Source organism: Drosophila santomea, chromosome 2L (genome assembly GCF_016746245.2).
Source record: "Drosophila santomea strain STO CAGO 1482 chromosome 2L, Prin_Dsan_1.1, whole genome shotgun sequence".
NCBI lineage: Eukaryota > Metazoa > Arthropoda > Insecta > Diptera > Drosophilidae > Drosophila > Drosophila santomea.
The window spans coordinates 16,379,155-16,404,580 of NC_053016.2; the positions used below are offsets into that span (position 1 = coordinate 16,379,155).

Below are 25,426 nucleotides of genomic sequence, written 5' to 3' on the forward strand. Positions count from 1 at the left end.
TTTACAGAATTATGTGATTATTGGGAAGCACTTTTACAGAACATTTTTAGTAGTTGGTAACGTCTGTATAAATATTTTAAATATTTCTGTGTAATAACAAAATATGTATATTATTATTAGAAAATGTCAACAATCTAAATTCTTTATAATAATTCACCAATGTTTTGATATTTGTGATAATTATAAACTCTTGCAGTTTTGAGGAACCTTTAATTTATTACTCCGTTTATGTTTAGAGTGAAAACTTAAATCGTAAATATTTTCGTATCAATTCTCTAGATTTAATTCTCAAGGCTGAAAGTCTAGAAATTTGCATGAAAGCACCAAATTAGCTGCCACATTTGATTGATGCAAAGAAATTAATCAAACTGGGCCCTGTTCAACGAAAGTGGTTGAAGAAATGCTTTCACCGATGGAAGCGCCAGCTAATTTAATTGGCCACCGAATAAACCTCTTTGACATGGCAGATTGGTCCAAAAACGAACTGAATCCATGCGATACAAACAACGGAATGCGAGGTGCCGAACTGTTTATTCACTCACTCACTCACTCATTCACCCATTCGCGCATTCATTGATGATTATCTTAACGGTTTACAGAGGTTCTGCGCATTTTATCACCTGGGATGATGGCGAGGAATTTTGATGTGAATGTTGAGCAGAACGGAAAGTCATCTGGTATCTGGTAATTCTGCATTATTCCCCTTCCCGTCCTCGCTGTCCTATCAATAGCAGAACTAAAAGAGTGCAAGAAATGGGAAAAATAAACCAAGTGTACAAAACGCTGGAGATAATACTTACAGGTATATTGTTATGCTATACACTGAAAAATAAATATTATATGTATAATTTATCGTGCAACTACTTATGTTAACAATAAAATGTTACCTATTTGTCAATCTATCGGCGTATCTAATGACAGCAGAATTTTAAAATATTTATATACACATTTGAAATGGGAAGCTCTCGAGTTCAAATTGTCCCACCATGGGGATGTCTTTACTTACTGAGAAGTGAACACCTTTTCCAGTGCACCGCATGTTGCTCCTCCATCTTAGGTGAGTGTGTCAGGTGCAATGGGATGGGAATGGCTTTGGACGGCATGGTGGGGCGTAGCGCGATAGTCGGCGAAAAGCACATAAAGCGAGAAGAAAACGCAGACGAAAATAAACTCCGCAAAACTCGACTTCGCCATGTATCAAATGTCTTTCAAAGGTAGTTAAATGCTTCCTACTCCACGCAGAGCCAAGTACCATGTTGAATACCTGGTTGGGTCAGAGTGAGGCAATAAACACAAACCAGGCCCAGCACTCCGTCTCTTTCTCACTCCAAAGCCACCGAGGTAGGGTACCATCAAAACCGACTGGCCGGCCCATAAACTATTTATAGCTCTTGCTGTCCGTCGCTACTTTCGCGAGACTTCCTTCTAGCTGAACTTGTGTAACCGAATCTTCAGTGGTCAGTCCCAGTCTCCAGTCCGCAGTCTCCTCTATCTTCTGCCTCTTTCTCCGGCTGTCACTCCCTCTCTTTCGCGCAATCTCCCACCTCCAATCGCTTCCCTATGCATACAAATTAACGTTTTAGCACACATCGCGTTAAGTGAAAAAGTTTGAGCGAGCAAAAAGGCTGACAGGAAGAAAGAATCAAAGAGCCGGAGAGCAGAAGACAAAACAAATGGGAAGAAAGCAGACAGGAAAAAGTTAAGTACTTGGGACAACAACTCTAAGTAATGCAAATGGTTAACCCATTTAGACCGGGAAAATGCGCTTAAAAATGAGTATATTAAACTTGTAATGGTATTAGAGTAGAATTATTATTAAAGTTTTACAGTGTAGAGGAAGAAGTTGTATTACAATTTTTAATTAAAATGTTATTTTGTATCAGTTGCGTCTTGACTACAATTAGCTTTCGATAATTGCTATTTATTGAGAATTCCATGAAAGAGAACATTTAAACTAGTAGAGACTAGATAGTTAGTTTGACATATGAAAGCGAGCAACCCCAGAAAGGGTTAATTGTGCACTTTCCATGCCCTAGACTAAACCCTAGTCGAACTTGAAATCGGAACCCGTTTGCCAACCCCTCCCGCAAACAAGTTCTACCCCAAAAAGCCAATGCAAAATGTGAAGGAAGACGACGACGACTGGCGAAGAGTGCAGAACAAAACTTTGCCGCTTAATTTTCGTGACAGCTGTTGAGCAGCAACAATAAAGAGAGCCGCGAGAGATAATGCCAGTAAGAGAACCGGAGAGAACCGACAACAAACGGTAAAGCTAAAGCAGCGCAACTTCGTCAAACCAGACTCAGACCCAGACTCGCGGCTCAAAGCGTGCGACTCTCCTCTCATTCGCGTTTCAACCTTCTGCACAAACGGAGTGGCGCTCGAAATCGAGGAGTACGTGAACACCACCGTGTGGTGTACGATCAAACAAACGTCGGCGATAAACTCGACCCCGATCCCCGCTTCCTAAATTCCGAACCCCTAATCACGAACCTCGAACCTCGAATCACAAAATACGAACCTCAAACCTCGAACCGTTGAAGCGGGACCTCGAAGGGCAGCCCTTTGAGCCTTGTCCGAAACGGCGAAAAATTTAGTGCGATTGTGTTGGTGGGGGAGCCATGCACTCCTGCCATACTAAACAAACTGTATATGCAGATATTCGTGTGTACATGTACATAATGGGTCACTGGAGCGTGCGATATGCCCAAAGTGACAGCAGCAACAACTACGGCGACTAAACGTGCGACTCATGCGCAAAGCAAAGCAACTGACAGAAGCACAAAGGCGACAAACGAAAAACGGAAAGAACGAACGGCAGTGGGGGGCCAAAGGGGGGTGATAGGTGCCAGGGTGCACAGGTGCACAGGTGAACAGGTGTCAATGTCAGCCGAAATTAAACAAGGCTGCTACAGTGCGAGATCCCAAAAGGGAAGCATTTGGTGATACAGGTGCATGAACCAACTCGCTGTTCAATCGAAAGATAAAACCTTAATACAAAATAATGGGATCTTTAAGAATAGATCTCTTGGGACTCTAAAACAATGTAATGGCGAACTAAGCAATATAATGACTAAGCTAAATTAAAGCATTGGTATAAATTTGAATCAGTCCAGAATTGTGACTAATTACTTAAACTATTACTATTAATCAACAATATGCTGTGTGGAATTGTGACTAATTACTTAAACTATTACTATTAATCAACAATATGCTGTGTGGATGATTGTACAAAGGAAACAAAATAAGTGACGTAGATAATTATGAACTAAATGAACTTATAACAATCTTGTGTTTAAGTTAACCTTTAAAATATTTAAAACAATCAAAATGAAATGAAAATAGAGGTAAATCATATCAAGTGTATCCGCCACATACTACTTTCTAACATATTATGCATGTGAAATTATAGACTTGAACATTCGCCTAAATCCGCAGTCCGCTCTTTTGATTGAATACTGTAGATACCATGCACTTGCAATCGAACCCTGAGCAACCCCCAATTGTGAGGAATGGCCACAGGTTGCACTTCCGCTGGCGTCCAATCGTTGCCATTGATTTTCTTCGTGTGTGCTTTAATTTGTTTGTTCATTATTTTCTAGTTAGCCATGGCTGTGAAAACAACTTTTACAAACCAAAAAAAAAAAAAAAGGGGAAAAAATATCTGAAATAACAGCCATTTCACCCGTAAATTGAAAACGAACAAAAGTGAGCAAGTAACAGCGGGAAAATGAGAAAACTGAGATAACCAAAACCAATCGGACAGCATCGGTTAACAGTATTAACCAGCGACTGGCGTCTTACTGCCGACTTCCGTTCATTTAAGCTGATTTTTGTTGCAGTCCCAAGGGGCAAGAGGCTCCCCCCTTTTGAGGTCCCCCTCAAATCAGCAGCTCAATTTACCACAGAAAGAAACTCCACAAAACGCATCATTGGCGTGGAGTTGCGTTGACTAATTTCCCAATGAATCGGCAGTTGTGGTTGCGCCCTCTGGCTCCAATATATATACTGTACATATACATATACATATTTATGGACTCATGTGTGGGGCATGGCTATTAAAGTTGGCCGGGAAGAGTGTGTGAAACCGTTAGTAAGAGCTACTCTGACTGCGGGTCACCCGCTTCTCACCCGCAGCTTGATAAATAGTTTCCCTTCAGATATTCGCAAATGTGCACTGAGCGAAAAGAGTATCAGACTTGCCCCACATTCGGCCGTAACGAGGTGTCTTATCATAGAAATCAATTGATTATAGGAAGGTCTCACTCATGAGAATCTTTACTGTTCAACGGTACAGTATTACAGCGATTAGTAACATTACATAAATAAATAAATTCAATGAATTCGTTTTAATCAATAATTTGAATTTGAATATTAATGTCAATGTAAAACTTATCATTTTTTTTCGCTCTGTACAAATGAGCTGTCATAATTAATTGAGCCATCAGGCAGGCGAAGCTTAAGCACGGCCTTCTGGTCAGCTCGCCGGATGGAGGTGACCCATTTTACGGCGACCCAATTGCATCTGAAATTGTTGTCTAATTAATCATCAGATTAGTTACTGTAACAACTTAATTCGACATGCCATGCGAATGCCGCAAACAATTGTGTGAAAATTGCACAAATCCAACTTGCAGATACAAAAACCGGCACACTAAAACCGACTAAAAATATGTGCAGGTAAATCTGCTGCATATTGGGTAACACACTTGGAATGGAAATCAATTTCAGTTGACCAACCTCAATGAAATCTCAACCAAATGATATGCAAAACGCCGGACTTGGTTTGATATGCATGCAAATGCACTTTTAATTGCCGCATTGTTTGGGGAACTGCATATCATGCTGTTGCACATCCTAAATTATCTTTCAAATCCCCAGCAAATCCAATTCAGAGAATTTCCACACATCTCAGTTACCCGGTTTTCACTCAAAACTCAAAAAGAAATGACTTCGGAGGCCCGCAGGCCTTACTTTTTGCGTTTCCCTTGTCCAAAACCATCAACAATCGCTGAACACTGAACAACGAACTTTGGAAACCGAACAACAAGTGCGTCGAATACGAAATCGTAGTCATCCATCCATCCATCTATCTATGTATCTGTCTATCTATAGATACTTTGGCAGACGCACTGTCAGCGTTTGAAGTCTACCATTTAACTGGGAAAGAGAAGAAATGCTGGCGACCGAGAATTTCTCTTTTCCAATTTGTGCGCCTTTCTGTTTCGGCCAGTTTCGCTTGCCTATATTTGCCAAATAGTGTTTGGGAGCCTGGGGCCTGTGGCTTCTTCCAAAATGTACCACTGAGCCACTTAACCCATTGCCAGCCAAATGGGTTAACCGGCCTGAATCGAAGCACTCTGCGCAATTACGTGCCAGAAATTAACATATTTGGGCGTGCGAACTGAGGCTGTGAGTGCACATCTCACTTTGGGTGCAGACACAATCATTTATGTACCTCGTAAATATACATATGAAGTCGAAGGTGACAGACCAACGCAGCGAAGTCGCAGAGCTTTTTTAAGATGTGTAGCGATGAGGCATAACCAGATTCCGGTTATCTGGACCTGGGCGGGGGTTCGTTATCTGCCGCCGCATTTGTTTATGGGTCTCTGCCGTAAAAATAAACCAAAATTCCTTTCATTGCAGTACGAAAGCGAACGCTCCCAGGCACAAAAACACCATACCAACACAACCAGCACCCCGGCATGGGAAGTTTCAAATTTGTGTATCGCGTCGTCTGATAAGCTGCTCCGTAAGCGATTTTTATTTTCGGTGGCCCAAGTGGAGGCAGTGCGGCAGTGCCCGCTTCCAGAGGCAAAACAATGCTCGTAACTGGCGCGTAATTAACACACAAAAGCTAAAAACCCAAAAAAAAAAGGCCAAAAACAAGCAGTAAGGCGAATTTGTTTGCCAAAAGTGTTTCATGTGCGTGAGTGTAAAACAGTGCCTGCATAAGACACTGAGTGCGGAAATGGAAATGGCCAAAGGCCGCTCCCGATTCACAAGCAAACTACACACACCGCCCATCGGCGACAGCAGCAACATGGCAAGTGAAGTGCCAGCAGCAACAACATCGCCAGCAGAATGCAACACCAGCAACGGCGACAACAACAGCCAGGAGAGCAGTCCCAATCCCGCCCAGCAGCAGCTGAACTCCAGCGTGGACAGCGGGATTGCGGTGCTCGAGACGGAGTCCCCCACCATGAGGAGGCGCCAGCGACTGCACCAGTGCCAGAGGATCCTCCAGGTGTTGCAGCGGGACCAGCTCACCCACCAGCAGCTGCGCGATAGATTAAGGTGAGTAAAGCTCTTTCTTGTCATACCTTTCATTGGTCATATTGGTCACATTGTCTCAACATTTTTTTTGACCCAAATTAGCACTTTTAGAGCCAGATTCTCTCTTCAATTTGATTTGAAAGTACAGGGAAACAGCCATATTTCGATCTTTTAATTAATTCAATGGGTTACATTTTAATGACAATAAATTGAAGTTGTGGAAATTGGACGTTGATTTCACCATGTGGCCAGAACGGAAGCCACTGGCATCTGGGATTGGCCTGAACCGAATTGAGTACCCATGAAGCCCACAATCTTACTACACACTGCACTGGGTGCATGCATCTGCATCTGCATCTCCCAGACTGCGGGCGGATATCAATTTATGCAAATTTGCCGACCTCAAAATGGAAATGACAATATCTCGGGCGCAGTCACTCACTAGTCACTCAGCCATGTCATTCGTACAGCCAGAAGTCATTCCGTGAGCAGTCTGAGTCTTCTGGGAATTCTTTTCGACAATTGCCATAGAGAAACCCGCTGCTCCTGACCACGGAGCTTTCGAATGAGTTCGCCATTTGGTTGGGAAAATATGGCGGGGAAGTTCCATTATAATGATAATAAGGAACAACCCAGTTCGGCGATCGTAATTGGAGAACCTCTTTGAACTATATTGTTGTCTTTTTAGTGATAGAAAAGGTACACGTTATATGGGAATAATTGTAGTAAATTAAAGTATATAATTTTCCTCTTTTTTTTATAATAATTATTTTTGATAAAGTTTTATAGAACCGAAATAACCGTTCGACTTGGCCACATTTAGTTACCATTAGAGCCCCAAAATCTCGAACCCATTCCATGAAAATTTCGTTTTACCACACAAGCTTCGTCGGCTGGAGAGTGGAGTGGCAATCTTATCGAATATTTCATAATTAAGTTGATTAATGCCAATTAATTGCCGCAAGCTTTGCATGGCCAATGGCAGGGCCAATCGATTTCGTTTCGTTAGTTTTTTCTTTTGGCCACAAACTCTTGCACCCATTCAAGCGGCGGACATGTGACTGGCAGCTGCCAAGTGGCATTTGCAATTGCATTTGCAAGAGGTCCGTTGGACAATGCGGCATGCCAGAGAATATTGGACGGGGTGGGGTTATAGGTGTCCATATTTCTGCGGCTCAATAGGGATTTGCCTTCCACCACCTAGTTGCATGGCCAACAATGCTCTGACCCACTGCGCCACTAGGGGCCATTCCAGTTCCATTTTGGTTACTCGCCCGCAACGCACACAAATTCTAAAACCAAAAAAAAAAAACAACAAAAATATTAATAAAAACAAGTAATAATCAGGAAACATTTGGCCGTATATTAAACCCAATCGAAAAGAGTGTACACCCGCTTGTGACCTAACATCCCAAATAGTCTTGACACTTATCTGCGAGTTTTTCGTCGCATACCGAGATATACTCGTATATTTATATGTACATCTTATCAAATCAACGCGCGGTCTATATACGGCTATATACGCGATCCGCCATAACGAAGTGGGCAAACAAAATCCAATATAATGCCCATATACCCCAGTTATATATTGTGCAAAAAAGTAAACAAAACCGAATACAATTTTGCTAAAACAAACCTGTCGCCGCTCGAGTCGCAGTCGGAGTCAGCTGCTCCATTCGTTAAGTTAGCTTGAAGATCGTTGGCACTGGAGGCCCTTATCCACGTGATTTTAATCAGCTTTGCTGTATGTTCCGGCGAATATATAGCCCAAGACTTGTTTCAATTTGTGCGTCATGCATTCGGGATTGTTTTCGGTGTTTGGGTTTTTTTTAAAGATGGAGTAAGGTGATCGGCGGGAACGGGCAATGGCAATTAGCGGTCTCAGTTCGTGTGGCAGACACCTCAGAAGCATACTGCTCGAAAAGTGATTGATAACCGTCGTTCGTAACTGCAAACAGAAATAACAAACCAAACGAAAAATCAAACTTTGCGGTAATTATTTATTCAGATATTCCGCCAGTGAAGTTCACTTCGATTCAGTGGGAAGATTCCACAACTACTACCAATAAATTCATAAATAAATCTATAAATCCCACACCTTAAATGCCAACTGAAGTGAATAGCACGATAATTAAAAACATCTTCCTTAGAACCACACACACACAACGGAAGCTACAATTTTTGTAAATAATAAATGCAAAATCACAAGAAATTATGCAACTAACAACTACATATATCTGGTGAAGATCTCGCTAGAAAAAAGACATACTGTCGATAGGAGCTTTGCAAAAAGCACATACTGGCATTTATCAAGTTTAATTCGTGCTAATCGCAATGTTCAAAAATAAACACAAAGGAAAACACTTAAGCAAATAAATTAATGAATAAATAATTTATAGTACGTGATTCAAACTGTAGACAAAGTTTTCTAAGTGTTTCTAAGTTTCTCGAAAGTGATTGCATCTAAACTACGATATTTGCATACTTAAATGAATAATGTTCTTTAAGTGATACGAGTATATGACAACAATTTCAGTTATCGTTCTTTGCATTATGTTGGAAATTATTTACCTCTAGTAGTCACGAATTTAAGTGTAAGCAATTGCACTGAGTTGTACTTAAAAATATTCATTTACGTGATGCTTGCTCTGGGAACTAACTGCATTACAGTCTTACCTATTTCCAATTTAACTAAAAATTCGAAACTTAAATGCCCGGCAAAGGGTATTTACCCATACAACTTCAGGTCGAAATCTAGGCAATTTAAACTGAACAAACAAAAACTTTTTGATAAGGCTAAGGCCAAAGTATGTATTGGCCGAAACCCACGTAAAATGCTCACAAAGTGATTAAAGCATGGAGAATTTGTAGTTCTGATAAGTGGTAAAAAAATAGTAAAGTGGAGAATTGTTCCGGCTATTTTGTTGATTTAGTCTAGTTGAGGGTTTCTCTTGAAGTGAAATTAAATCAGAGGTGCTTCCGATAAGTGTGTGTGTGTGTGCTTCTAATGCAAATGCCACGGAATCAAACCTAAAATCAATATCGAAATCGATATTGTAATTGAATTGAATGCGAACTCCACAGTGCCTGAAGCGCTGGATGCGCCCCTACATCTGCCTCATGGAGTTGCCAATCAACCGACCTGGAAGCGGGAACCTGCTGCTGGGACTCACCTCCGTGGTGGGTCTTATTGGAGGCGCCTATCTGCTGCAGTGTGGCGCCCAGCAGCTCTTGGGGTGAGTTAATCAAATGGAGATAAATCAAAATATGGCATCCGATGGATATAAGTTCGGGTACGTGAGCTAAGCTCCGCACGTGCAGATGCACTTTCATATGTGTATGTATATGCTGCAGTGGCAGATACAAATGCAGCGCGAGATAAATCCGAATAGAAACTGAAACTAAACTTTCTTGACTGCAGCAGCTCCAGCCTGGTTACGTGGCCATCGTTTCGCATGACTTGATTGCGTTTGCGTGTGGGAAATGACCAAGCTGAGGAGATTTGACATAATTGTTGCCATTTCTCCAGTCGCCGTTTTCCACCTGCTCTTTTGCCACTGGTTTCTTGCCCCACCGATGGCGATGGCGATGCAGTTGCTCACTTTGGGCATCGAGTGCGTAGCTTCGCCTTAATTAAGGATTGCGCAATCTCCGCCACCTGCCGCCAATTTATGCGGCACCTGTTGTGCCTCGCCGTTAGACGTTTTATAACATTCTCAGTCCAGACAAACTGTCATTGACTTATCGCGAATCCGGTCACAAGCACAAGCCCATAGAATCTCGAAGAATGGCCAGCGGAAGTCGTTGGCCAACAAAGGGAACGACTTTTCACCGCCCCCGCCACATGCTTTTTCCTTAAAAAGCGTCACAAATTGGCAATAACAATTGGCCATGACTAACAACGCCCCTCATTTGTTCTCCCTTCGTCGCCTTTTCAATGGCAACTTAATTAGCCGCTTTGTTGACAATATTATTTGTATTATTACTGCGGCGGCAGTTACACATCATTTTTCACTGTGTTAGGGAACTATGCGTATCGAAACTATATGACTTAAAGTTATGCAAACATAATGCAATTTTTTATTATTATATTTGGAAAGTCTTTTTACAAATTTTATATTTAATAAAGACAAAAACAGGAACAGCTAAATTGAAACTTACTGTTTTCATTTCTAAGTACAGAAAAGAGAATTTTAGTTTGCTTTTTAATTTCTGGCTCTAAAAGACGACATTTTATAAACGTCTCTGAAGAGCCAAACTAGTTGTGGAATTATGGAAAGTCAGCCAAATGCAATTAACTCTGGCCGATGGCACAGCTCAGATATGCACAGAAATTCTGGGTTTTATACGCTATTAAAGTGAGAACAAACCAGTTATGTTGGCTTTATGGCAAGTGAAAAGCCGCAAAAAGTTATGACCGAAGTATTTTCAGTGTTTAAAAGTGCGATTCAAAACCGATTTTGAGAACAATATCAAGTTGTGGAAATGGTTTAAACTTTAAGCAAGCATGATGGGCAGTACTGTTTTCGAATTTGTTTGTGGAAATAGCTGTTTAAATATGGGCATACACCTCCAATAATCCCATAATAAAGCATGCTTTTAGGCTTACGTGTTAAATTGTATTATTGAACAAATTAAACAAATTGAATATTTTGCCAGGTGGTGGTGAATCAAGACATTCAAGAAAATGTATAAATCCTCTTAGATACGGTCGGTCAGTGATGATCTCACAAAAGTCGGATAGTAAACTCGGAGATAATCAAAGTATTATTACTCTCATATCAATAAAATAATTTACGATGCCACTTGCTTGGTTTCACGAAGAATTTATTAATCTCCGGCTTGGAGTTCTAGGAAATTCTGGAGATTATGTTATCAATGGCGCGTTTGTGAAAGCTATTGGCCCGGTTGGGATATTAATAACGACGCAACCTGAGGGCTTGACGCTTTCTTGTGCGGGAATATGCTAATGGGACACATACATATATTAGCCCAGATTCCCAGCACGGATTTCTAGGGAATCTCGGCCACTCGAGACATGAGATCGCTGTTTGAGAAGCATAATGCCGATGAAAGTGTTGCCGCTGCGTGGCGCCATTTGTTGCCAAAATAGTGATTAAAACTCAAATCCAGGCAGCAGTCGATTGATTAGTTAAAAAACCGCTCGCAGCATGCATACATTATATTTTGCCAAACAAGAACCAAGCTAACTCGTTTGCGGAATGTTTCTCACAATTAGCATTTGGAAATTAATGAAGTTCAGGCCAAGACGGCGAGCCAAAAATTGCCAAAAATAAATTAGTCGACAAATGAATGCAGCAGACAGGCGATGATGCGGACTGCTGACTGCTGATTTTCGACCACGTATCTCCCCCAAAACGGTTCCTGCTCGACCAGCTTTCCAGCTTTCCAGCTCTCGCATCAAACAGATCGGAGATCGGAGAAGAAAGGCGATAAATCTGCATGGAAATGTGCGCAGTCATGGCTCCCATTCCGCTATATACCTACTATAGAGGGGATCATGTGCAGGGGGACTCCAACTTACGTCATTGACGAGTTTGTTTAGCGCTTGGAGAGGCAGTGGATTCCCGCTCTCCACGATCAAAACCGGCATGGAATACGGCTGTGGCTTTGTGGGGCTATGGAGAGGCTATAGCGCTATTTCTGTGGAGCCACAGAGACGCGATCTCAGCTGTTGACCGCCGACTCTCAAAGCCAACTGCGCATAACAAAGGCGAACCTTGTGCGAGAAAGTTGTCAGTGTCGTGGGACGCGGATCGCCATTTGATAGCGAATTGGCATTAAGTGCTTCCATTGGCGAAATCGGTTTAACGCGAGTGCCATGCCAAATCCCAGCAAGCCCAACGGCGCTAATCAGTCGACAAACATTTCGAATACCTGAAAACCCGATCCCACCTGGAGCCAGCCCAACAACCAACATAGAACCTACCACAGATCCAGCTCCAGATCGAGATCCAGGGAGAATGCTGTTCTCCGCGGTGGTGTTGTGCCAGGTGGAGCGGCTGATGTGCCTGCCCATCAGCTTCGCGGTGCTGGGCTTCCTATTCATGGCCTGCACCATGGAGGTGGTGCTGCTTAAGCTGACTACCACCGATCCGGTCCTCGGACCTCCCGCCGAGGATTGGGAGGAGAACGGAGGCCCGGATGGGGAGGAGCAGATCTACTACGAGAATTTGGAGAACAACTACGAGCACTGGGCGCGCAGGAGGATGCGATTCCACCGACAGCGACAGCAGCAACAGCAGCAGCAGCATCATTTGCCCACTTCGACTTAGGCTAGAATATATGTAAATTTTAAATTAGATTGGTTTAAGCGGGTATATTGACTGATCTTCTCCTACACCTTTTGTTTTCCACTATTTCCTACGGTCTATGCAAGTTATTTGAATCTTTCGCAAGCGAAATGTTTTTGAAGGCTGTTAACGGTTGACTTTTTCCTTAAGTAATATTTGTTTGTTTGTAAGCGAAATTGCGAATTTTGCCATTTGAATAAGTTGAGCAGCAATCCGCTGGCCGATTACTCATTTCGAGCACGTACAAGACACCCAGGAATTCCCTTCTTCTCTCTTGTGTAAGAACTGTAAGTGACTGACATAATCCGAATCCCTATCGAGGCAGTGCGTCTCCTAGATTGTAAGATGTGTGATAGAGCTACATGTATACTTTAAGCCGCGCCATTTCGCCTAAGTTGATTAAACTCGGCTTTAAAACCCCATTCATTGCCTTTTTGTTTGCCCGGTCCAACGGGTTTGCGTTGTTATGCAATTTAACAGCCGGGAGAAAGTCAATTGCCCCATGCAATTGTGAAGTAGTTGGGTGTACCGCCCACTATTTGCTGGGGGAAGTACTGGACTGGACTGGACTGGTCCAAAAGTTGGCAGCACGATCAATAGCTACCGACTAATTGAGTTGAGTTTAAGCCAGCGACCTTCTGGCCGTTGAATAACCCCAGCTAATCGTTAGAACCGACCTGACTAATCATCTGGTTTCCACCATCCAACATTCTCGAACTAACGCGCGATTCCTTCCGCCTTCTCTCTTCCAGCAAACTAGCGAATAAGAAGTGGAGGAAGGAGGAGTCTAGCGAGGATCACGCCTGCAACGTCTGCTGTGCGGACCTGGATCTGGGCAGTGCCAAAAAGTGAGTACAATTCGTTTCTCCAGATTCTCCAAGCGTTTTGAAATGTATTCAAATGCTTGCTTCTTCATAGAAATATAATAAATTAATCAAACACACACCTTTGCAAAAAATTATTTGGAAAGGACTTTTATACTCTCTTCTGCATTGGCTGAGGTATTTACTCCTATCGAACTAAAAATTAATCAAAATTAAGTATATAATAATTAATAAAAAGTATATAAATATATTCTATATATCAATAAATATCTTTATATAGCTATTATATAATTGGTTTAAGATTTACGTTCTAGCTGTTTAAATATCTCTTTAATATACAAAAGTATCGACGAGTATTTTATAAAAGTAATGATCTGGGAAAAACTTTTCCAGCTACGTGACATGTTGCACCTGCGGAAAATCGGTTTGCCGCGGGCCCAAGTGCTCTGACTGGCGGCCCAAAGACGCCAAGTGGGAGTGCCAGCTATGCCAAAGCTCCAAGGAGTCGCTCGCCCACACCTCCTCGTGGGTAGCCGAGCAAATGTCCTTCAACCGCCACAAGTTTGTCTATCCGATGAGGGCCAGGAGTGAGGTGTACATACCGATTGTGCCCGATGGCAACGACAGCAGCATTCGTGAGTGCAGTTTTAGGAAAGGAGTACTTGGAATATCTAGTCTATATTTGCAGAATTCGAAAGCGTTAGCCAGATTGGTCATACCGCCCACATGGACGAACGGGCCAAGATCAGGGAGTACGTGGAGCAGATTGTGGCCGAAATGCTGGGCGACAATTTGGATCACGTCAAAGTGGGGCAGCTGTCCAAAAGTGAGAACTGTAAGTACCCAGATTGCCTGAGATTCGATTAGAGCGAATGCAATTCATGCAATTTGTGCAAATCAAATTCAATTGGTGCTGCAACATTTTTTAAATCTCGCTACATATACGTGTTGCCAAGCGCTTAGCAACATTTGTTGCTGGCTGGTGAACGATAAGTCGAAGCATACTTTTAGGCAAGCTTTCAGGTGAGAGCTTGCTGAAAAGACTTTCCGTCTATTTTGTTTTGTTCGCTCATTAACCGATATTTGCACCCCACACACACACACATGACACACAATCAGACTTGCAACTCTTTGATAAGTTCCATGCGAAGCTGAGTAACCTGCTTATCAATTTGGAAAACAGTTTGTTCGCGCTTGCGCTCAGGGGAGGTAAGTAATCGGTAATCGATAGTGACTAATCGATCGAGCACGTTGTAATCGCCCGTTTTGTACGCTAACCTTTGTAACGTCGATTACTAGGTTTTGTAGGCAGTATTATTAGCTTAGCAGTATTAATTAAAATAAAAAAAAATTAAATAGCAATAATTAAAAAACAATTTACCAAATTTAACCTTGAATGTTTAAAAATTTGTATGCCCCTAAAAATAAACTCTTTTTAATATATGTATATATAGTTCAGCAAAAAGAGAGCTTGTTAATCGTTTAACTTATCAAATAGTTTTTGTTAAAAAAAGCGTATATTATTCGTAACCCAGTAATATGTATTTCCTACCCTTGGTATTCATCAATACGGCTGTATGTTGCGGCTCTTCACCAAAAACCCTAAAACAATTCTATGTTTGCGACTGTAGTAAAGCTCCTATCTCCTATCAGTGGGCCATAACCAGAGAGTCCAATTAAAATGGCAAAATCAACAACCTGCAGCGCTCTCCCTCCTTACAATCTGTGCCTCTCTGTTTAACCTACTGAAATCGCGGTCAATGCTGGTTGATAAGAAGTGCTAGAGAGTTGGTGATAAGACCGCTTTGATAAGGCTTTTTAGCTATTGAAGTTCCGATGACAGCGAGAACATTATGATACTCCGTCTTGAGGGTACTTTTTCGAGTGCTGCGCTATCCATAGTCCGAATCTCAGATCAAATGACAGACAGCGATAGGCATTAATCATACGCACCGTTGGCGGGTTGCTCACCAACAGGTTTCGTGATTGGAAAATTGGCGTAAATGTCTTACTTACAAGACCACTCAAGATGCTGTGTCTGAACAGTCGATTGATTTGGTCACGCTTCCAGCTTAGTTCGGCGATCTGGGCTGTAAAACGCCTGAAAATTGCCAAACCAAACTCACAACCAGGCCCACTGTGCCCGTACAAAATATGAACTTGAGTGTGTGAGTGAGCGTTTAGACGCTCGCCGCTTACCGCTCGGCAATCGCACCGAACTTAACTTCAGTTGCCAGAAGCGACGCGTCGCGATCGAAACGCCAATTCCGCTCCGGCCCAAAAATTCCGTCCGAAACGCGTGTGATAACATCGTATAAGCCAACATACATTGCGTAGTCGTCCATAGAACAAGAATTCCGGGCTGCAGATAAAGGAACTTTTCCAGCAGCCAGATTAGGCCCTAAGTCAAACAGACCAAGACACCAAGTGACGAGTTATCAACAACCTTGACCCGGCACTAAGTTGGCAAAAAGTATATAATGAGCAAAAATTTAAATCAATAATCGTGAGGTAAAACAAAGCGGCAGACGAGGAAGAGGCCTTAATCAACGCTAATAAATATTAATGATCCCCATCCCCGATATCCCCACGCTTGAAGCTCCGAATGTGTAATCCCGAGATTAACAGCGAATTATGATCGTGAAAAGATGATCGCGGACTTTCAACACGCTTCCGTAACCCCATTCACTCGGTAGTTTATCATTGACCTTAACTAAATAAAGCAGCTCTGGGCCAAGTAAGCCCTGTGCACCCAACTTATCGCGGGCCAGTTAACCGATCGAAGACGGAGCTGTCGGAAGGGCCACTATAGAGCAATTGAACCCACTGCCTAACTGGTTGGGCGGTGAAATTAAAAATAAAGTGGAAAACAGCGAGTGATAATTGCCCGAGTGATTTCGCCTGAACCCTGAACTTTGGATCTTTGGAGTCGCACAATAGACTCAGAGATCGAGAAGTGATCCGATCCGGTTGGTTCTGTCTGTCCTAGGGGCCAGTTTCTGGGGCTATTTCCATTGATGACTCGTTCTGGATACAAAAGTGTGGGTCTGTGACACTTTTTCCACACCTTTTTGCAATGACTAACGGGGGACTAGCTGAATGGACAGCTAGACATCAGCTAGATAAAGAAATATAGGCGGCATTGTAACGCAAAATAGATAACTCGGGGTTATTCATTATGCGATGTGGTATTTACCGCAATACGTTAACAGACTTAGCATGTCAAAGGAAAATGATAAATATGCGAACCGCGAATCGCGATTTTCAGCCTGACTGGAGTTAGACTCTCGAAGTTCGGGGAGCTACGGTTGTTCAAGCGTTTAGGGGAGGCGGTGACAAATTTATGTTTTCAGCTCAATTAGGGGAACAAAGGCAGCAACAACAAAGCCAAACTCAAATATGTGCTCAATATAATTAGCAGCCCAGCCGACCGTTATATCAATGAATGCTCCAAACAAAAACGAAACACAAACGTAAATAAACAAATAGGCGAGATATCAACGGTTCAGCGGTATCAGACGTATACGATATTTGCGATATCTACCTATATACATATGCATGCAGCATGGACTTTACTTTGGGCCTAGTCACTGGCATGTATGCCGTTTTGGCCGTAATTGTCTTTTACGTGGTTTACGTCATTGAGGTGAAATTAGGTATGGCTAAAACACTCACTCAATCATTTACTTTCTTCGCCTTTCACACACTCATAAGCACCAGTCTAGAAGTAACCGAGTTTTCACTTTTATTGTATCGATCTCTGCTAACCAAGCATATCTTGTACGAGTAGTGTGTGGTTTCGGCTGGCATTCTGGCTCTTGTAAATTCTGCTAACAAAGCTCGACACTTGCTTTCAGATCTTCCGGCCATCGTAAATGGCCATAGCAACAATAATAATAATAACAACAATGCCGATACCGAGCTGGCGGACCTTTCGCAGACCCGACTACGCAGTCTCATCGAGACGATCATAGCGGAGACCTTGCGGAGCTCCTCCCTCAGCGTCAGCGGAGCCGTCTCGGAGATCAGCCTGGACACCAGATCCCACGTGTCCGAGCTGGCCAACGGAAACGGGCTGAAGCGGCGCCATCGCACCGAGCACTACTTCGAGCCGAAGATCTATCAGGATCTGCTGGCCACAGCGGTGCTAAATAAGGTAAGCTTTCTGAAACCCCACTATCCACTCCACCACTACACCACCTGTGGAACTACCCTATTGACCAACCCCTCCAACACCTCCCCCGTGACCATAGCCGACCATATCCGCCATTTTAACTGGCCAATTCCGCCCAGTTTTCGCTTTCATTCGACCTGCACTTGGGAGGCTTCGATATTCCAGTTGGCACATCGCCGAAACGGACCAGGCTAATTAGTTGCAGTCCATTGTCTTGCCCGTGCAGACGTTTTAGCCAACTACCTGGTGTACATTGCGGAAGAACAGCGGAATCAATTCCAAAGATAATTGGATTATTCAATTTGTTGGAAAGTCGCATAAGTTTCATTAGCCGACTCAGGATCATGGCTGATCATCCAGACGATCAAGTAAATATATGAGATTGCTGAAGTATAAACGTGGGCAGCTGGTGAAATGATTGAGCGAGCCATATCAGCAGTGGTATTCCGATCTTATCACAGCGTCACTAATCCAGTCAGCATTAAACTGCCCAATTGCCTTATCAAATTCTTCTTCTGCAACTTGGCCAGTAATTGACTTCGCAACGGCACTCAATCAATTTGGGCTGGTAATCGATGACGAAACGAGGCTTTGGTCGTCAAGTGTCGTAGTAGCTAAATATTGCCGGGTGTAATCAGCTTAAGGGCTTTTTTTCTTACAAGCAGTTGACCCACAACAAATCGGGAACTCTGGGGTTCAACAACACGACTATTGCTTTTTCACAATGCCAAGGCTAAAATTTTGCAATTTTTCCTTTACGGTTTCTGGCCAGATTGCGGATAAGGAAGGGAATACAAGGCTGGTGGCGGAGAGTACTCCGGACTTGAGTGGTCGCCACATTGACGAGAATTTCAATGCCGAAGCGCTGAGCACCACGTCCGGAAGCTCCATTGAACCACGAAGTGATTGCAGCCTCACCGATCATGAAATCGGACTGGATGTAAGTGACTAATTGCTTGTAGTTTAAACCCACTGCCTAAACCCACTTCACATTTGATTACAGAATGGCAAATCCCAATCCCTGCAAGCGGACTTGGAAAGGGAATCTGTCCTTAGTGATTATATAGCCGCACACATGGTGCCACTGCCAGACTTTTCAGCATCCGTGACCGAATCCGAGGATGGTAAGTGATCAAATACATTTTCCTGGGTATACAAGGGCACCTTTATTACCTTTATTTCCCATCTAGATATTGGATCCATCACCTCGGGCATGATCGGTGATGGAAACTGGGAGGACAACTGGCTGTTCAAGAAGAAACGTAGCTCGGCGACTCAGAGCAGCGTTGGCATGCTAGTGCCGGCACCAAGGGAGAATGTACGTGCCCAGATTGGGGACAAGACCACCGATGAGGTGAGCGATCTCTCGGAGATCGGTTCGGACATCGAGGAGAGCTCTCTGGATCTCCTGCGATGCAACGATCTCAACGATCGTCTCCTGAGCCAGCACCTGATTGGTGGCCAAAACACTAAGCTGGTCCTAGACGAGCTCGTCGATCGCACCAGTCTCACCTCACACACATTGCTGGAAGAGAATGAGCCCGCATTCACAGAGACAACCAATGAGTTCGTGGTGTCCCCGATGGCAGTGCCTTCCGATATTAAGGCGCCATCTCCGGCGCCACCTCCTCCACCAATGATATTCCAGGACGACTTGTTGAACGAGGAGCCAGACCACACTCCCATTGCAGGTAACTTCAATCTCATCTTACGCACCTCCAACTGTAAAAGCTCATTATTATTGCTATAAGTTAACTAACCCTTTACCTAGATTATAAGCTCGCTAGATCGTTGATAGCTAGATCGTTCTTAGGTGTAGACAGCCCGGAACCCCTCCTCTAGTAACTCAGTCCACTTGTGCGTGATCTTTAAGTACCGGAATTTAGCAGTCGTTTGTGTTGCAGCCCAAGGCGAATCCGAGGAGCTGGCCAGCCTCGATGGCTGTACTGGCTTTAGCACAGTCGAGTACATCGATGAAGGACAGATGCACGAAACTGTGCCATCGGTGATTGAGATCTTGGCGGCCATGGCGCTGGGACCTATGCTAGCTGTTCCAGCATCTGAACAGCCTGGTGGCATGACACCCAGTGAGATGCACACCCTCAAAGAACTGAGTGACTTGGCCCTCGCCGAGATCAACGCTCGCACAGTGGACCTGGTGCACGCCCACTCACTGGACATAATTGAAGAGGAGAACACAGAGCCTTCAGAAGCTGGCCCAGAGCAGCACTTTGAATTGGTCCAACAGCCACCGCTCGAAGAGATTACCGACCAAATATCCCCAGAAGAGCAGGAGTGCCTTGTTCAATTGGATGTGCTACCACCTCCTCCACAATCAAAGCTTATATCTGAGATTGAACCGCCGCCGCCAATGGAACTGGTCGAAGATACTGATTCTCTGTATCCTGCAGAAGTTGTCCCCGAACTAGCGCCTGTAGAAATTCGTCCAGAGATGAAAACCGATGATGTTACTGCTCTGAAGTCCGTGCAAATTGTCCCAGAAATAACATCTACTTTGGATATTGTCTCAGAAGAGCAATCTTACGTGGAAGCAATAATAACAGCTCCAACAACAGAATCTGAAGTTGTCCATGTGGAAACTGGTCCAGAAATCCCAGTGCCCTTTGAAATCATCCCAAATACCGTCGTAATTGCTTATTCTGAGCTTCACTCCTTGGATCTACCAGAAGTAATACATTTGGATTCGCTGATCTTGGAGCCGCCAGATCCATTGGAAAGCGATCCTGAAACTGTGACAACTCAAGAACATCGATCTGAGGACCTACCATCACCTATGAAGCTCAATCACAGCCTTGAAACCGGTTTCGTCATAGGGGATTCAACAGAAAACGTGTCAGAACAAATTCCAGATATGACGTCAGAGCCCATAGCAGCGGCACAACCTGAGCCTAGTCCCATACCTGTCCCAGTAGACAGTGGTACACAATTGGATAACCTAGGAACTATTGAAGTTGAATCCCTTAAGACATCTGTCCCAATGGAAACCGTTTCAGAACCTAAAATAGTGGACCCCCAATTGCCTGTGGAAGCTGATGACCTGACTCAATCTACTTCTGTGAACTCACCAGAGCCATTGAAAATTGGTTCAGAGACTCATCCTTCATTAATGCAAATAGACTCTGAGCCTCAAAATATTGCAATCGATTCATCACCACCCTTAGAAGTGTCAGAACCCGTGAAATCAACTCCTTTAGGAGGTGCTACAGTGGATTCACTACAATCTGAGCAATCGGAGCTACCACCGCCTGTGGAAAATGCTGTCTCTGAAGGGATTCTTAGAGAGGCAACATCTGGCGATGCGAATGGCTCTGAAGCTGTTGATGTCATAATAGGAACAGACTCTATCGCAGGAAAGCAGCCGCAAACTGATGAAACTGCTAACCCTTCAGCTTTTGTGAAAGAAATTTCAGAAAATCAACCAGTTGCATTAGATGTCAATGTTTCAGAACCGCAATCCATTTCAGAAGAAGGCATATCGACAATTGAAACGATAAGTCTACCATATCCTTCCGATGTTAACGTGGTGACTTCAGTGTCTTCAGGACTTACAGAACCTGCCCCAGTTGAACCATCAGAGCCCGTCAATATCGATCCGCAAGTACACAATGTCCCAGTTAATTCACCTGAGAGCCGTGAATCAGTTCCTGAATCTTCAACTCTTCCTGTGAATCCGAAACTCAAAAATAACCCGACAATTGAGCTTCAAAATGATTTAGTCACAACGTCGCAATTGATTCCAGAGTCTGAATCTTGTGCAATTAATCCCCAAGCATCACAGCCTGTTGCAGTGGATCCCTTACCGGTTGTAGAAGATGTTACGGACGTAGTTGCTTTGGAACCCCCATCGCTTGTGGGAACAGACCCAGAAACGCAAACCATGGCAATAGAAAGCCTTGATCCTATAGAAACGATACCAGAACCAGAATCTATTATCATAGAAAAACTTGCACCTATCGGAAGATCAGCTGAAGCGGATTCCATCGATGTGGAAAACCAAATTAGTCCGGAAAATCATATTGAGCAGCAAACCATGTCAGAACCACAACAGACAGTTCCAATGGATGCTATACAGCCTATCGAAATCGTTCAAGAAACACCATGCAACACCTCAGATTTGATGGCCACCACTGAAGCTGTCGATGTGGAACACTCAGAGCCTGGCGAAGATGCTTTCTTAGCTGTGAAAGAAGGACTCGAATCCGATCTGCATAAGTCGGATTCACACGTGATAGAACCACTATCCGTGCCATTACCATTAGAATTATCTGAACCGGCGGAGGCGGTTGATATAGGCGCCCCCCTAGTATCTGTAGTATCGCAGACTCAATCTGAACCTTCTGAGGCAGTTATTCCATCTGCCACTTTGTTGGATATCCAATCACAATCACTGGAACAACCAGTGCACGTGGTAAATGCGGCTCAAACGGAAATTAAGGAAATAGTATCCCCTGCACCTGTGGAGATTGTTTCTACCACAACAGAAGATTTCCCCCAAGCTGAATACGTAGTGGAATCCGATAACCCTATCCCAGCAGCAGAAGAAGTGCAAACCATGGTCGATTCAACAGCAGATCTACAGATTACACCTATTGAAGAACGCCCCCAACCTTCGGAAACCTATTCTGAGCATGCGGATAAAGAAACCCCCGAGTCAGTGGAAATGGGTTTGAGCACACAAAATGAAGCTGTCCAAATAACAACGTCGGTTGAAGTAACTTCTACGGCTACCGATGAAGCAACCACAGAACCTCCCAAAATACATTATGAAACTGCACCCCCTGCAGCAGAAGAAAGAGAAGCAAACGAAGCTGTAGAGATGCTATCGGTCACTGCTGACACCACTCTCCCAGAAGCCACTATTCCACAAGATACTGTTGAAGCCCTTGAACCGCCCACATCAATAGAGGTTAAATCAGAGGTAAATGGCGACACGGGATCTAAAGGAAATGTAGAGGTCGCTGAACCACAATCTAAAGAAGATGAAATACTTATGGAGCCCATCTCAATGGATGTTACAGAACATGTTGAAGTCGACCTCGAATGTGTAGGAGTCAGAGTAAATGTACCAGAGCTGGTGGATCCTATTCAAGAACCGAAATTAACTTTAGGTGAAAATCCACCAGATACAGAATCTTCAGAGAGAGATTCACAAAAAAATACTGATCCAGTGGATTTGCAAGAAGATAATACGGAAGCCGAAGAAAAAGTGGATACGTTATCGACTACAGAAGTTGTTCCAGACATAATTGTCCTGAACCCCCCATTGCTTGTGGAACCTAGCCCAGAAATACAAGCAATGACAACAGTTCCTTTGGAATCAGAATTAATCGCAATAGAACAACCAGTACCTGCAAAAAATCAAGAGTCTATCGTTGTGGACAGTCAGCCTGTAGTAATTGATACCCCAGCTTCTGCAGAAGTCCTTTTCGAAAATGAAGTGGCACCAACCCCGCAACAGATTCCAGAGAACAAATCCGAATCAGTTGCAATGGAACCAATTACACCTGCAGATGTTGAGTCTGAGCCGGATTCTCGAGCTGTGGAACCATTAACTTCTACTCAAGCCACGCCAGTTGAAGTAACAGCTTCTGAACCATTCGATACCGTTGTTAAACCAGTTGCAGAAGCTCAAACGCCAACTATAGAAAATACAACGCCGAAGGAAATAACACAAACTGTCGCATTGGATTCAACTGAATCTTTGGAAACTAACCTAGATACCGAGATTGTTTCTGAGGACCTTATCCAAGTTGATCCAAAGGAACTATCTGCTCATGTTGAACCCGTTTCTCAAATCGAAGCTAGCTCTGGGGATCCACAAGAACCAGCAAAAGAGACGAAACAAGTCGAAGATATTTTAGTCGTTCAGGCAACCCTTACTCAAGTTTCAGTGACTGATTCAGTCGCAGTGAATCCATCTGTTCCTGTCGAGCAAAGCGAAGATTCGATAGGAGACCCACCAGAAAGTGCACAGAATGTGTCAGATGTTGTACCTGTTATAGAGAATCATCCGGCGTCTGCGGAAACTTCTGTGACTGATTCTGTCGCTGTGGAACTAAATGATCCTGTAGAGCGAACCACAAATCTCTCAGGAAACACAGATTTTGTGGCAGATACTGAATCATCAGGCGCAGATAATGAAATCGGTGTGGACCCAAACAATCCTGCAGAATTTGAGCCAGTGAATGTAATCCCGGAAACCAATCAACTGGAAATAGAAACTTTAGAGTTAAAGGAGGAGTTAACAATGGAAGAATTAACGACCATCGATGGAAAACCATCAGCAGTTCTGGAGCCCTTAGTGTCCGTAAACACGGTTTACCAAGAGGAATCAACCAATCTGAGTACACTACAAGAAAATGTTGTTCCCCAAGAAGAATCCGTTTCTAAATCGAAACCTATTCCAGAAACTGAAACTGTGGACGTAGTAGAGGTGAAACCAGTTGCCGTGGGAACTTCAGCGGAGGAGAAGTCGCTTGAAAATGAGAAAATGGTTTTGAATGTGGAGAGCACCAATGGGGAACCCTTGCCAGCTGCTGAGTCCGTCATTTTGGAGCCAGTATTGGGCGAAGAACCTATTTCCGTACCGGAATATACCAGTGTGGATTCCGGTAACTTTGTTCCTCAACTAGACTCAGTACCTTTGTCGGCACCAGCCGCGGTGACAATTCCAAAAGAACCAAAGGATTTGGAGCTGCGAGCTTGTGAGGAGCTTATTCCAGAATCAGTATCATGCACTGATGATTTACCAGATCCTGCACAAGGTCTTTTACAAGAAGCTCCTGTCGATATGGAAACCCTATCGGGCATTCCAATGGTTCCTGATGAATATGTCCATGAGTTTGAACCCTCTCCTGTGGAAATCGTTCTACAACATGCAGATGCAATCACCATAGCTCCTGTGGAACCTAATACGAAACCAGAAACGGAAAGCCCATCGCCTATGGGTGCAATAAGTACTCCAGATCTACAAGTTGTGGCATCGGTACCTCTAGATTCAGTTCCTGCTGCACCAGTAATGCCAATGGAATTTGTTTCTAATAAGGAACATCTGAAAGAGGAAACCAAGGATGAGAGGGCAACCCCAGTGAGTTTGGGCCACGTGGGGCAAAAGCAGAGTAACGCTAATGAAGAACCGCCACATGATGAAGATAATTCAAAGAGGGATGATGGAATATTAAACGATGAAGAGGAACCAGTTTCTGAGCCACAAAAGGATGAAGTAGTCGAGGTGAAGCCAATTGTTGAAACTCCGGTTGATGAAGAATCCAAGACCATTACAACTGCGATTTCGAACTTATCAAGTGATGTCCAACTAGCCTGTATAGACCAAGAATTACAGGAAATCGCATTGGATCCTGCCACAGAAGGTATACACAGAAATACATCGTTAGACTCCACCAATGGCGATGGGTTTGCTTTAGGGAAAGCCACCCACAAGTATCTGCGCAGACAGACGAACATCCCAAACACACCACCGAGCGATGCAGACTCGCCCAAAAGATCCAAGCCAGTCAACCTCTTCGGGACCATTTGCAAGTTTTACATAAAAGACAAGCGACTGCAGGCCACAATCGAACGAAGGCGCCAACGCTCCTTGGTCATGCACAAGTACCTTAGCTCCTTTGATTCCCTGGATGACAGCATTGACGAAGTTCCGTATGATTCCCCCCATTCTAGCCTTCTTGAGGAACTGAATGAAAATAGCTTACATTCCTCCCCGGACATTCAGCCTCCAACAGGCAGGGCGGCAACTCCAGTCTCTGAAGTTGACCCTATTCGCTTTGTAGACAATTGCTTTGCATTTGAGACCG

The 25,426-nt window shown here is 43.7% G+C and overlaps 2 protein-coding genes and 1 long non-coding RNA gene across 17 annotated transcripts in view; 2 read left to right on the top strand and 1 right to left on the bottom strand.

Annotated features, from left to right (window-relative positions):
* Nucleotides 1–512: 512 nt before the first annotated feature.
* On the bottom strand, nucleotides 513–904 carry LOC120457781. The gene is made up of 2 exons (XR_005617084.2): nucleotides 801–904; nucleotides 513–736 (listed from the first exon to the last, which is right to left on the bottom strand). It is a non-coding gene; the product is annotated as an uncharacterized LOC120457781 (long non-coding RNA).
* A 1,405-nt stretch (nucleotides 905–2,309) lies between these two features.
* LOC120448548 (mucin-17) overlaps nucleotides 2,310–25,426 on the top strand; it is a 28,115-nt gene continuing 4,998 nt past the window's right edge. For 2 of the 15 annotated variants that reach the window (XM_039630677.1, XM_039630698.2), the window contains exons 1-9: nucleotides 5,652–6,300; nucleotides 13,346–13,441; nucleotides 13,811–14,052; nucleotides 14,106–14,252; nucleotides 14,537–14,626; nucleotides 17,275–17,573; nucleotides 18,364–18,531; nucleotides 18,595–18,715; nucleotides 18,782–19,282. In XM_039630677.1, the coding sequence (XP_039486611.1) occupies nucleotides 5,927–6,300; nucleotides 13,346–13,441; nucleotides 13,811–14,052; nucleotides 14,106–14,252; nucleotides 14,537–14,626; nucleotides 17,275–17,573; nucleotides 18,364–18,531; nucleotides 18,595–18,715; nucleotides 18,782–19,282 (2,038 nt within the window). In that variant the 5' untranslated portion in view covers nucleotides 5,652–5,926. The other 13 variants (XM_039630606.1, XM_039630620.1, XM_039630613.1 and 10 more) reach the window with 13 other exon arrangements.
* On the top strand, nucleotides 11,290–13,010 carry LOC120448661. Its single transcript, XM_039630796.2, has one exon. The coding sequence runs from the start codon at nucleotides 12,264–12,266 to the stop codon at nucleotides 12,573–12,575; it is 312 nt and encodes a 103-aa protein (XP_039486730.1). The 5' UTR covers nucleotides 11,290–12,263; the 3' UTR covers nucleotides 12,576–13,010.